Here is a 13,350-nt window from a genome sequence, read left to right on the forward strand (position 1 = left end):
AAACTCACAGGTCTATAATTACTTGCGTCAGCCTTTGATCCTCCTTTTTGAATTGGCGTCACATTTGCACATCTCCAGTCTTTGGGTACCTCCCCTGAGTCCAAGGAAGCTCTCATAATTATGGCTAAGGGTTTGCTTACTTCCTTTGCTGCCTCCTTTAATATAACTGGATAGATCCCATCCACCCCAGGTGCCCTTTCTTGTGTTTATCTTCAACAATTTCTCCTCCACTTTACTCTCAGTTATTACAAGATTATCCAGCTTACTGCCAGTGTTGAATACACTTCTGGCATTCCCCTCGCTGAATAACTCCTCATGTGTGAACGTCGATGCAAAATATTCATTTAGTTTGTTAGCTACCTGAGCAGCATCATCAACAGTTGAACCATCGATATGAAGTGCACCAATCGGATTCATACCCTTCCTTCTAGAGTTTATAAGTAAAGAACTCTTTGCTCTTTTTCTTTGCATCCCTTGCCAAAGATTTCTCATATTCCGCCTTAACCTCCTTTGTAACTTGGTTACAAATCAACTTATATCTATCATAGGCTTCTGTGTCACGTGTTAATTTATATGTATCCCATGCATTTTTCTTCTCTGCCATATTTCTCTTTAGTTCATCTGACATCCATTTAGGCCTAAACCTTGAACAATATTTCTTAGTTGGTATGTAAAGCCTAGTAGCTTCCCAAGTAAGTTTTTTAAATGCTTCCCATTTTGAATTTGCTGTTGGTAACATCATCAGTTGGTCTCACTGTATAGAATTTAAATACTGTCTCAGACCATCGTAGTCGCCTTTACAAAAGCAATAACCCTTCCCTTTACCCCTGATGGTAGTTACCTCTTTGAGTAAATCCCACTTCAGCACACTGTGATCACTGCCACCTAGTGGTTCCTTTATCAGCAGATTCTTAATGTATGAAGAATCACTACTGATAATCAAATCAAGCGTATTACTCCCTCTAGTTGCCTTCTGAACATGCTGATGTAGAATACAATCATCCAATAAATCCACAAAAGCCTTGCTAGTGTGTTGAGTGACCAACCCACAAATTCCAGTCAATAACTGGGAAATTAAAATCCCCCATTATAAGACTCTCTGATTTACTGGCCCACTCTATTTCCCTGTACAGTTTCTTATTATACTCATCAGAGTCATTAGGCCTATAGCACACTCCTACTCTCAATTTTGATCTCCCAATGCTTATGTCACACGAAACTGACTCGACACTGCACTGTCCAGCGATGTCGATTGGTTTCACTTCCTTGGATTTTATGTGTTTCTTAACTAATAGCTATATAGTATCGGTGTAAATACACCATAGTTAACCCATAAAGTTGAACTACGTATGTAGCATAGAGGGCATCGTTTTAATTGTATCTCATGTTGTGGCTGCCTTCACAGCGAGATAGCTACTATTGCATTACTTCAAATAAATAACAGTAGTCTTCTCTACTAGAGAAGCATTATTTATTTGAAGTAATGCAATAGTAGCTATCTCGTTGTGAAGGCAGCCACAATATGAGATACAATTAAAACGATGCCCTCTATGCTACATACGTAGTTCAACTTTATGGGTTAACTATGGTGTATTTACACCGATACTATATTGTTAATTATCAAAACCCATAAGGGTTATGCCCTGTGCATTTCATTTTCAAAATACATTAACTAATAGCATAACCAATCCTCCCTTCCTATGCTTTCTGTAGATGTTGTACTCCCCAAATTCCAGTTCTGCATTCCTTATATCTGTGTGACACCACGTCTCTGATATCCCAACAATATCTGCCTTTGATGCTTTGAGCAATACCTCAAATTCATCAAATTTATTTACCAAACTCCTAGCATTGGTGTACACGCAAGTATACATGCACCTGATCTTTTTCTTAGCTACCCTAACACAACCCATGTGTTTACTTGTACCGCAATGACTCCCAGCAGTCTCTGAAATATCCTGCAGCTTGTTTTCCAGGCTTCTGCTCATTCCAATAGAAGCAATGCAAGAATCACTTACACCTCTGCCAGTGGCTACTGTTAATCTATTAGTCCTTGTATCCCCCCAAGCTAGCAGTTTTCCGACCTGCCTTACACTGCCTCGATAGCATAAGCAAATATTCTTGCACCTTTTCTATTTAAGTGTATCCCATCCCTGTAGAAGCAGTCTCTCCTGTTAACAAGTACAGACCAGGCTGAAAAAAATTCTACCCCTTGAGCCTTGCACAATGTTTCCAGGGCCAAAATGATCGACAAGCCTCTCGTCATATACTCCCTCCTATCATGTCTGGGCAGAATTGCAGACACTTTAAAATTCAATCCTAATTCACGGCTTTTTTTCAACAGGGATCTGTACTTGTTAAGTAATTCCACCGGTCTCCTACTCTTAATATCATTAGTGCCAACGTATACAACTATATCACCTTTTGTGCCCTTAAAAGATGATATCCGCTCTACGTCATCAACCTTTGCCCCTGGCAGGCCTACCCTGGTCCTGTTCCACCTATCCTTTTTACGAAGCATGTTGTCCATTTCCCTGACAATAGAGTCACCAACAACTACTAGTTCCTGTGGGACCAGCGCATTCTGCCTTGGGGGTTGCCGCTGTGTTGCGTGATGACCAAGTGCAAGCTCTGGCATTGATGTGGGCAGCTGAGAGCTTGATGGGCCCCTCACTTTAGATCCTTCTAGGGCATTCACCCTGTCCTTCAAGCTCTCATATAGGCCCATAACAACACTGAGTTGTCGCCTGATTACGTTACACTCCTTGTATCGCGCACACACACACACAAAGACATCCCCCATGGCAATATCATGTCCCGTACCCGATTGCTCCACAAACATCATGCAAGCAGTGCATTTTAAAAGGCTGTGATTCAGAGGGCAACTGCCCCCCCTCAGTTCTCCTCTGACATAGCACTCCCATTAGCTTGAGCCTTTTGCTTTGCTGCTCTGGTCTGAGTCATGATTTCGATTTAATTTCAATAAAATTTCAATTTCAGTACAAAATTATAACCTTAAACTTGTATCCCAACACAGTGATAACTCTATATATATTTTTCAGTATCAAATATCTACGAGTTCCGTTTATATAACTTCCGTATCAAGTTATGTATTAATCAATTATGTTACGATGATGCAACTCTCCGATGATGCAAAGATGATGCAACTCTCCTTGAAATTGATGAGCGTACTGCATATGCAGAAGAGGAAAACAATTCTGAAGTGGATAACACTGACGTGGCACCACAAGAATTTTCAACAGAAGAACTGGAGAAAGTTTTTCGGGGGGTGGGGGGTTGACATGGCCTGAAAGAGGATTATGAATGGAGATCTGGGTGCTGAACGCAGCATCAAGATACGGCAAATTTTACAAGATGAATTTTGATGCTATAAAGACTTGTACGACGAGAAAAAAGAAGAGACGACTTCACCAGACTTTATTATTGAAATACTGAAATAAACAATAAAGCTTTTTTCTCATCTCTAATGATGTTACCTTTCATTAATAAAATTTTTGCATATATTTTTAATTTTAAATCCTTTTAATTGACTATCAACCGCAAATTGCTTATAGATTTATTTTAATTTATCGACTATTTCTCTGGTATGCATTCAATTAAAATCCATTATAATTATACCTCAATCAGCACGGTTTCACATAACACGGAACAGTTTGGGTACCAATTATCAGTGCTATGCGGGGTATTGCCGTATATATATAATAAGGGTAGAAAGAGAAGAAGATAGAAGATAAATTAAATATGCACAATAAGATCTAGATAATTACAAAATGACAAAATAGGGATGTTGTCACACAAATTACAAAACTGGCCTAGCATCATGTGTCTTCTCTTTTGATGTTAACCGCAAGCCAAAAGGTATAAAACAGACACACAAATAAAAATGAGGATAAAAATTTTTTTTGTTACCTAAATAAATGAAAATAAAATTTGTAAACAAAATAAAAATTATAAAGATTAAAAGAGGGGGGGGTTATAAAATGGCTTGCGAACTTTCCAGTTGACACTATGAAAATAAGAAATTAAAACTGGAATTGATAACAGAAGTGATATATATATATATATATATATATATATATATATACAAGATGTCTCAAAAAATATTGGTACAAACATTTAGGGGAGGTAGGTAACAGCTATAGGAACCCATAACCGGAAACATCACCGTAACTCGGTAGACGGCACTGTTCATCAGTTCGCGAGAGGGAAAATTTATGATTTACTCATTTAAGCAGTAGTTGCCGTATGAAGAGCATGCATCGATATACGAACTGCAAGCTGGCAGAAATGCACCTAGTGTCTGGATTAGCAGAGGGCAATGGACGAGCCGCTCAATGAATTTATGGAGAACGCTTCCCAGATAGACATGTTCCGGACCACCATTTGTTTGCGCGTGTGCATCAAAATTTGTGCACTTATGGGTCATTTAGGGGTATCCGGAGTAGTGCGGGCAGACCACGTTCGACGCGAACTCCCGCCATGGAAAAAAGTGTGTTGAGTGCCGTCCAGAATAATCCTACTACCAGCACACGTGCCATTGCCTCTGCCTTAGGAGTGTCTTGTTGCAGTGTACAGCTTGTCTGTTACGATACCTTACACCCCTTTCATCTCCAAAGGGTTCAGTTACTGCTCCCCAAAGATCATCCTGCACTTGTGGCTTTTGCGCAGTGGTTTCTCCAAGAAAGTGTCCAAGACTTGAATTTTCTAGCGTATGTTTTGTTCGTGGATAAGGCTTATTCAATCAGCACAATGCTCATGTGTGGGCTCACGACAACGCACACTGTGTGCACCCCCATGCAGCACAACATCGCTTCGCAATAAATGTGTGGGCAGGTATGGTCGGTGACTGCTTAGTCGGCCCATACCTGTTACCATCCCGTATGAACTCCGCTAAATATCGGATCTTTCTTGAACAAGTTCTACCAGGGTTACTTGACGATGTTCCAGCAAATGTGAGACGCAACATTTCGTTTCAACATGACTGGGCGCCTGCCCATTATGGAAGGTGTGTTCGTGACCATTTGAACAGGCGTTTTGGGCGTCGATAGATTGGCCGTGGTGAACCCGTTGCCTGGCCCCCACGCTCAACTGATTTATCGAGCCTTGATTTCTTTCTGTGGGGGGGCCCTCAAATCTATCGTGTATGAATTGCCTGTGGAGATGGAAATGGATCTCGTGGCCAGACGTCTGCGCTGCTGCTACTGTCAAAGAAACTCCAGGTGTGTTTGACCGTGTCCGCCAATCCATGCTGCGTCGGTGTCATGCATGCATCGCGTCTCATGGTGGAACCTTCGAGCATCTGTTGTAACATCATGAAATGCATCCATCTCGTACTCCATTGTTAATATTATGTCAGATAAATGTTTGCCACTAATTACAGTCTTGTGTCATTTCTGCTTCTTGTGCCTCTGCTACTACTTTCCCGTGACGTGTCCGGTTATGGGTTCCTATGCGATTCATATTCCTTTAGATGTTACCTACCTCCCCTAAACGTTTGTACCAATATTTTTGAGACACCCTGTGTGTGTGTATATATATATTTATATACACAAATTATACATGCAAATTTTCAGACAGCTGCATTACTTTGCAAAAAATTCCCCATCTTTTAAGATGGGGAATTTTTTTGCATTCTGAGTATGCATCTACAATATTAGGCATAACATTAATAAATATGGGATCCACCCCAGTTTTCATCTCTTACAGCAGAATTATTCTCTTTGGGGTTAGGGATAAAAAGTAATGCTTTGGTCTAGTGAGAAGTGGTCTGTCTATTTGGCTTCTAGCTACATTTTGCATTTAAGAGACTACCCTCAGGGATGGCGTTATGGTTGATAAACATAACACGTTTGTTGAAAGGTACAATGCATTATATATTTTATTTTTATTGGAAACAACTTCTGTTTTAACATACAGTGCATTTTAATTTAACAAATAGATATATTTATTAAATTATATACATATGCAAATACAGATTGCAGTTTTTTTTTTATTGATATTGTCTGATATTTTATACTTTTTGGTGAACTATAGAAGAGATTATGTATTTGTGTATGCAACTCCAAAGGATTCTTTCAACACCAAATTAACTTTCTGCAGTTTTGCAGAAAGTTAATTTTTGCATTAAAAATCAAATTTAAAAATCTGATTTTTAATGCAAAATACTATTATGAAGAGAAGAATAGCTCCTCTTTCTTCCTTCTCTCATTTCCGTAAAGTTAATATACTAGAAGTAAAATCCGTAATACTCATAGTTGTTACTAATCTTGTCAGGCTAGTAACAGCTATAAGTCATTTAATAAAATAACTCATGCCTCATGAGTTATTTCATTAAATGAACAGAAAGTAATCTAACACTTAAGACTATCATAATTTTTTTTTTTTTCTATCTTTAGTTTGTTACATATTAAAGATGTATAAAAAAACACAATGAAATAATTTTTAAAGCTTTGGTTTGAAATCATATTTAATGTTATTGAAATTAAAAAATATATAAATTCTCTCATTTCAGCTGCACTGTGGTCACATGTTCCATCTTCATTGCTGTCGAGCAGTTTTAATGAAAAGGTGGTCAGGGCCTCGCATCACTTTTGCCTTTTCTCTCTGTCCAATATGCAAAGTAACTATATTCCACTTTTTACTAAAAATGTTTTATATATTCTGATTTCAAATCAGATATAGCTGCTTAAAAAATTTTAAACATTAAACATTCTCTACTGATTTTTTTTGTAGGATTGTTTTTTTTTAATTTTAATTTGCAATATATTAATTTGTTTATAGTCCACCTTTATATTAAGTCTAACTAGAGCCTCATACTAGGAATGACTACACATCAAAACCATTTAACTTGTGCTTCTGGCAACTTCTCTAAGACCAAAGCCACCACAGCATTAGTAGAGGCATATGATTCAAGAAAACAAGCTTATGCAGCATCAGCCAAGAAAACCCTTCCTATTTCACCCATCCATTTGTTCCAAATGTTTGTCTAGTTCTGCCTTGAATTTATTTAAGCTATCAACTTCCACAACAACCAATGGAAATTTGTTTCAGCAAACAACTACCACTGGCTAAAGGAAAATTTCCGTTTATACCCCTCAGGTTTGTAATCTGAGCAAGAGGAAGAATCTCATTAGCATTGAGTCTGCTCAATCCATTCGAGGCTTTATACACCTCAATCAGATCCCCTCGCAGGTGCCTAGTCTCCAGACGCTGCAATTTGCAGAACGTAAGCCTTTCTTCGTAAGAGCACCCTTTGTTCACCTCACCAGCATTGTTGCCCTTCTTTGTACTCGTTCTAGGAACTCTACATCCTTCCTAAAATGAGGCTTCCAGACCTATACACACAGTACTCAAGGTGTGGCCTGACCATTGCCTTATACAAGGAGATAATCACCTCCTTTTCACTGCTCGCAAAATTCCTCTATATCGACAAGACCCCATGACCTACTCTGGCAGCCTGTCTGCACTGCTCAGAAAATATATATAGCAGGCCTCAAAACTTTGTTTGCTTATTGTTCAAATTGCAAATTTGGCATAGTAAAATAATGCTAGGTTTCTACAAAAACAACTTGCTATGATAAAGAACACATCTTTCAAAGCATCCACAAAATGAGTTAACATTCATACCCAAAGTAATCATTGAAAACATATATCCATACGTATTCTTGTATACACCGAAAGGACAGAATTCATGGGATACCTGGTTCTTGGGCAATGCAATGCTGTCACCCCTCTCACTAGTGGATGAACCCACTGCTTGGCAGGTATATAGGTACACTGCATTCATGTAGGTGGTAATTCGATATCAGTATGGATAAACATCATGAGTTAACAGACTTTGAAAGAGGGATGATAGTGGGTACCCGACACATAGGTCACTCTATTGTAGAAATGGTACAGAAATTGCACCATCCTCGTTCAACAGTATCAAGAGTGTATTGGGAATATGCCATTCCCAGCCGACCTGGCTAGCCGGGTGGATAAAGTGCCTGCCTGGCAACCCAAAGGTCACAGGTTTGAATCCTGCCTCGGGCATGGATCAAAGTACTGCAAAAAACCTTGGGCGGTGCATTATGGCCACAGAAGCCGATGCGCCAACAACTACAAAAAAAAAAAAAAAAAAAACGCCATTCCCAGAATAACATCTCATCGTGGACAGTGCTGTAGGCAGAGAGAGGTGGTGGATGAATGTGGCCGTCAACATCTGTCTCGCATTGTTTCATCCAACTAAAGAGCTACAGTGGCACAAATCACTGCCGACTTCAACGAGAAAGATGCCAGAAACGTTTCCACCAAGACCATCAGGCAATCATTAACCACAACAATAGGTTTTAGGAGCCACCGACCCACCAGGGTCCCATTGCTAACACCACAACAGAGGACTCTACACCTCAACTCGCCAAAAGAACATCGGCACTGGACCTTGGATGATTGGAGATGGGTCTCCAGGTCCAATGAGTCCCATTTTGTTATTTTGAGCGGACGGGAGGGTGCGTATCTGGTGGAAACCACGTGAAGCTATGCACCTGTCATGTCAACAAGGAATTGCTCGATGGTCTGGGGCATGTTCAACTGGCCGACCAGGCTAGCCAGGTGGGTAAAGTGCCTGCCTGGCAACCCAAAGGTTGCGGGTTCGAATCCCACCTCGGGCTTGGATCAAAGTACTGCAAAAACCTTGGGAGGTGCATTATAGCCATAGAAGCCGATACGCCAACAACTACCAAAAAAAAAAAAAAAAAAATGTTCAACTGGCACACGTTGGAACCTCTGAATGGTCCAGGTTACATGTCCATCCTTGCAGTCCATCTGCATCACTTCATAGTCATCATGCACCCACAAGGCAATGGACTTTTCCAGCAGGACAGTGCACCTCCCCACAGAGCCGTGATGACTAGAACGTGGTTTGAAGAGCATTCTGCAATTTTAGCACCATGGAATGGTCTCCCCGTTCACTAGACATGAACCCTGTGGAGCATCTTTGGGATGCTGTGGAAAGGTCCGTTCACGTTTTGGATCCTCCACCCAGGAATGCGACAGAATTATGGACAGCGGTGCAGCATGAATGGATGGATATACCTGTGGAATGCTTTCGTGAACTAGTGGACTCAATACCTCGCCGTGTGACTGCCCTTATCCAGGCAAAAAGTGGGCCTACCAATTACTGGGTTGATATCCCATGATTTCTGTCCATTCACTGTATATTGCTTATAACAGTAATTATATATCTTCCATTAGAGGCGGGCTGTCCCGAGGATTCAAGGGGCAGCTGGAAACCTGAAACTTACATACACATATGAAGAAAATTTTAAAGGGGACCGCCAGATTTCAATTAGCATCAGGGTGCCAAATTGCGATTGGCACTCAGGTGCACATACCCTAGGAATGACCCTGTGAAGCTTTATACTAACACAGATTTAAATTCATACATAGGCATGAATGGAACAACTGCATTCTTTGAAAGTTGTTTTATTAGTTCTGAAATGTTTTTGATTTTGGATAACTTGTTACTTTGACTTGAACATGGGGCTCCACTGTTTCCTTCACTATTATGCTGAAGAATTTCTACCACATCTAGTTGAAATACTTTGGCCTTATACTACAGAAATTTACTTTTATAATATAAGCACAAGAATACTACTGAGATTCACAAAATATAGCATAGTGCTAAGTTATGAGACAGATTCTCACAAAAATTGACTTTTTTCTGATGTTAATTAATTTTTTAAATGTTATTTTATGCAAAGGTTTAAAAAAATTAACACAAGAGATAGTCATTAAAACTAATAATTCCTTCCTTAGTTTGTTTACAAATTAGTATTATTAGAATACATTTCAGCTGAAAAACAAACAAAAAAAATTATATCCATTATATAATTTTTTGTGTATAATAGTAATAATGTTGTTATTCTTTTTTTTCCTTTTTTTTTTTTTTTTTTTTACAATTATATAGTCTTCCACAATGTGTCAATCAGAGTAATGAGAGTTTCTTTACTCTTGCTTAGTTTATCAGTAGATTAAAACAAGAAGCCTCACCTCAGCTCAGTTTGCAAAGAAAATTGAAAATAAATTTTGAATTGTGAAAATGAATTTTGTTTTAATTTTATATTAACACATTACCTCCTAGGATGGATCTTTAACTGCAGTTTATTTATTAATTGCTTCACACAGTCTGGAGCAAAGGTTTTCTTCACACAATAAAATACTGTAAACACTACAACCATGTTCTTTCAAACACTACTTTTAGCAAGTCCTGTTATATTCATTTTTTAAAGTCAATTTCAAAACTTCCACTTAAATTTTAATTTTTGTAGTTGTTCTCTTCCAGTGATGCCATATCAGTTTAAGTTCTGGCTTTGTTCATCAGTGTTATTTGGTATTTGTAGACAGAATTACAGCTGTTTTTTGATTAGCAAAAAGTAGAACCTAACAAAATACATTTGGATACCATAAACTTATTTGCAAGATAAGTTATTATTTTAATAGTAATAAAGTCTTGACTTGCCATTATACAGTCGATTCTGGTTATTTGGGACATCGGGACTAGTACATTTTGGCCTGATTAAGCGGCTGCCCCAGTTATCCGAAGTTTCACGTAAATAATTAAAAATACAATGTACCCCTCCCCCCTTTACAATTGGTTCACTGTACAATCAAATCACGTTACAACGAACTCAACATAGTAAAGTACCGTTCACTATACGATGTGCAGTAAGCGCTGGTCATTGTGAGCACGTTTGTGAATTGAATTTTAATTCTATTAAACAGCGATTATAATTAGCGAAAATAGGAGGAATATTATCCACAGGCTATAAAAGTAAAGATATATTAAGTACAAATTTACCCTTTATTACCTTACCAATTAAAAAATTAAATGATACGTGAAATTCGGAAGAATATGCGTGATAATTGGAATAATTAATACATACTATAATATGTACATACTAACTAGTTGACATTTCTGTTCACTGTCATTTGTGGGTGGGAGATAAAATTTAAAACAGTAAAAAGATAAGCAATCAATGACAAAGAACACGGCACACACAAATTGCAAGTAACACGATACGCGCAAGGGAGAACAGAGTAACAAATTATGAAGCTTTAAAAATAGGAATGAAGAGAAGATTCTGAAAATTATTTTTTTTATATGATTGAAGATTCCATAGAAGTGTAAACACATTTACCCATAATAACCTGCAGAATTCCAGCTGTCGGTATTATCTCAAATTCAATAAGATCGAGTTTACTATCAGTTTATGATAGATTTCGCTAACACAAAAGCCCAATAAACAGGTAACTGCTAATTGTTTTATGGTTGTGACCTCCAGAAATCTGAGCAAACTATGTGATACCGTCGGAGACAATCGTAGGGTAATCTTCAGTGCTGCGGTCTCCTGCCCCGATTAAACAGCATTTTGTCCCAATTAAGCGAAGTAAACCCTGGCTATTTTCTTAAAATAATCTATTTTTTTAAGATTTGCCCCAAATAAACGGCTGCCCCGATTAACCAGTGGCCCAAATAACCGGAATCCACTGTTTATGCCAATTATAAATTTTATCGTAGCACTAATATATCATAGTTGATCCAAACCAGTGTAACATTACAACTTTTTTGTGTATGCAGTCAACATAAATTTAACCTTTGCTTTTAAATTTATACACTTTTTGATATATAAATTTTCTTATATTAGATTCGGTTACTAAATTTTACAGTTAAATTTAAATATCATATAACAAAACTTACAATGACTAGAATAATATTTAAATTTGACTTTACACGATATCATCCAGACCATATATTATGAGAATTATTATTTAAATAGTATTTGCATAAGGAAATAGTGAAATGAAGAGTTAAAGATAAATTGTTCCAGAAATGTGTTCAGTATATATAAAAATAATGTAATAAAGAGATTCAGTCTTTTTATCTCCGCTCACATTACATATTGTGTTATAAAATTTGTTGCTCCCAGATTTAAAAAAAAAAAAAAAAAAAAAAAACACCACTGTTCTGAGGCACCTTGGTAGCCAGGTGGGAAGGAGCAGCAGTGCATAGCACACGCTTCTTGATTAGACCGGGGTTCAAGCCCGTCACCACCAAATATGGAGGATGCGGAAAGGTCAAGGAATGACCACCGCATATCCCGGAGCAATATGGCCTTAGTTGCTAATGCTCCTAAAAACCAAATAACAACAACAACCACTGTTCTGTTTTAAATAATGAGCAAAAAACAAGATTTACATTTTAAGATTTCCTTAAGATTTTATCTTTACAAATAATGAAACTAAAATCATAGCTGTGCAGATATGTAATAAAAGTTGCAATGATTTTGAAATAAAATACTGATCTCATTGGAAAGCATTATGCTGATTTGTGTAATCTTATCTTACAAAACATTGATAGATAATATTGATGTTATATCTACCTGACAGAAGTTTGTTCCTAAAATAATAATGAATTTTGTATATAGCATTATGATATATAATTTATGAATTAATTTAATGTTTCTCATACAACTGGTGCATACACCATACAACATTATACATCTCATATTGTGAAGCAAATCACAGCCTCGCTTAACTTTCAAAAAATTATTTAAAAAAAAAAAAATATATATATATATATATATCTTATTTTTTAAAATTAATACCAACTGGATAAATTGCATATAACTGGTGCAATTTAATAAGAATTTAGAATATAAGTATTAGGGGTGAAAAGGCCAAAGGGCCAAGTATTTAGGTAACCTAAGTTGGACTTCATTGTTGTATATATATACACACTGATGTTCAAAGAAAGTGCATCACCCCTTTAAATTGTAATTGGCCTCTATATAACATAGGTATACGGCAGTATTTCTTACAGATTGCATCAGATAAGATTGACACGCATAGGTGATGATGCAATATTGCATCCGCTGTTACTTTCAGCTGTATAAGCACACTCTTCAAGAGTTGCAGTCATTCATTGCTTGTGTCAGGATGAAGAGTTACGTGCAGTTGACACCACAAAGAAAGAGTGATATTGTTGCTTTATGTGAGGAAGGATGTTCTTCCCATCATATTGCTATAGATTGTCTTGTAATCAGTTGACAGTGAGATTTCTTTCCAAATTCAAGAATACTGGTTCTGCGGATAGGAAAAAAAGGAACCAGATGCAAACGAGTCTCTACACCAAAACATGACCGTGTTTTGAAGTGCTTATGCCTTAAAAACTGTAATGCTTCTTCGTCTGAGCTGAAAAGAGAATGGGAAGAACATACAGGAGTGGTAGCAAGTGCAGTAACAGTCAGCAGATGCCTCTTCAAAAATGGACTTGTAGCCCTTCATTCT

The 13,350-nt window shown here is 37.6% G+C and overlaps 1 protein-coding gene across 4 annotated transcripts in view; it reads left to right on the forward strand.

Moving 5' to 3' along the window:
- The window catches only part of hiw (MYC binding protein highwire), a 1,043,263-nt gene that overhangs the window by 995,708 nt on the left and 34,205 nt on the right, over positions 1 to 13,350 (forward strand). For all 4 annotated transcript variants that reach the window (XM_090372846.1, XM_090372865.1, XM_090372875.1 and 1 more), the window contains one exon: positions 6,533 to 6,640. In XM_090372846.1, coding sequence (XP_090228972.1) covers positions 6,533 to 6,640 — 108 coding nt within the window. The remainder of the gene's footprint in view (positions 1 to 6,532; positions 6,641 to 13,350) is intronic.

This window comes from Mastigoproctus giganteus, chromosome 1, assembly GCF_048544385.1.
Source record: "Mastigoproctus giganteus isolate SK-2022 chromosome 1, ASM4854438v1, whole genome shotgun sequence".
NCBI lineage: Eukaryota > Metazoa > Arthropoda > Arachnida > Uropygi > Thelyphonidae > Mastigoproctus > Mastigoproctus giganteus.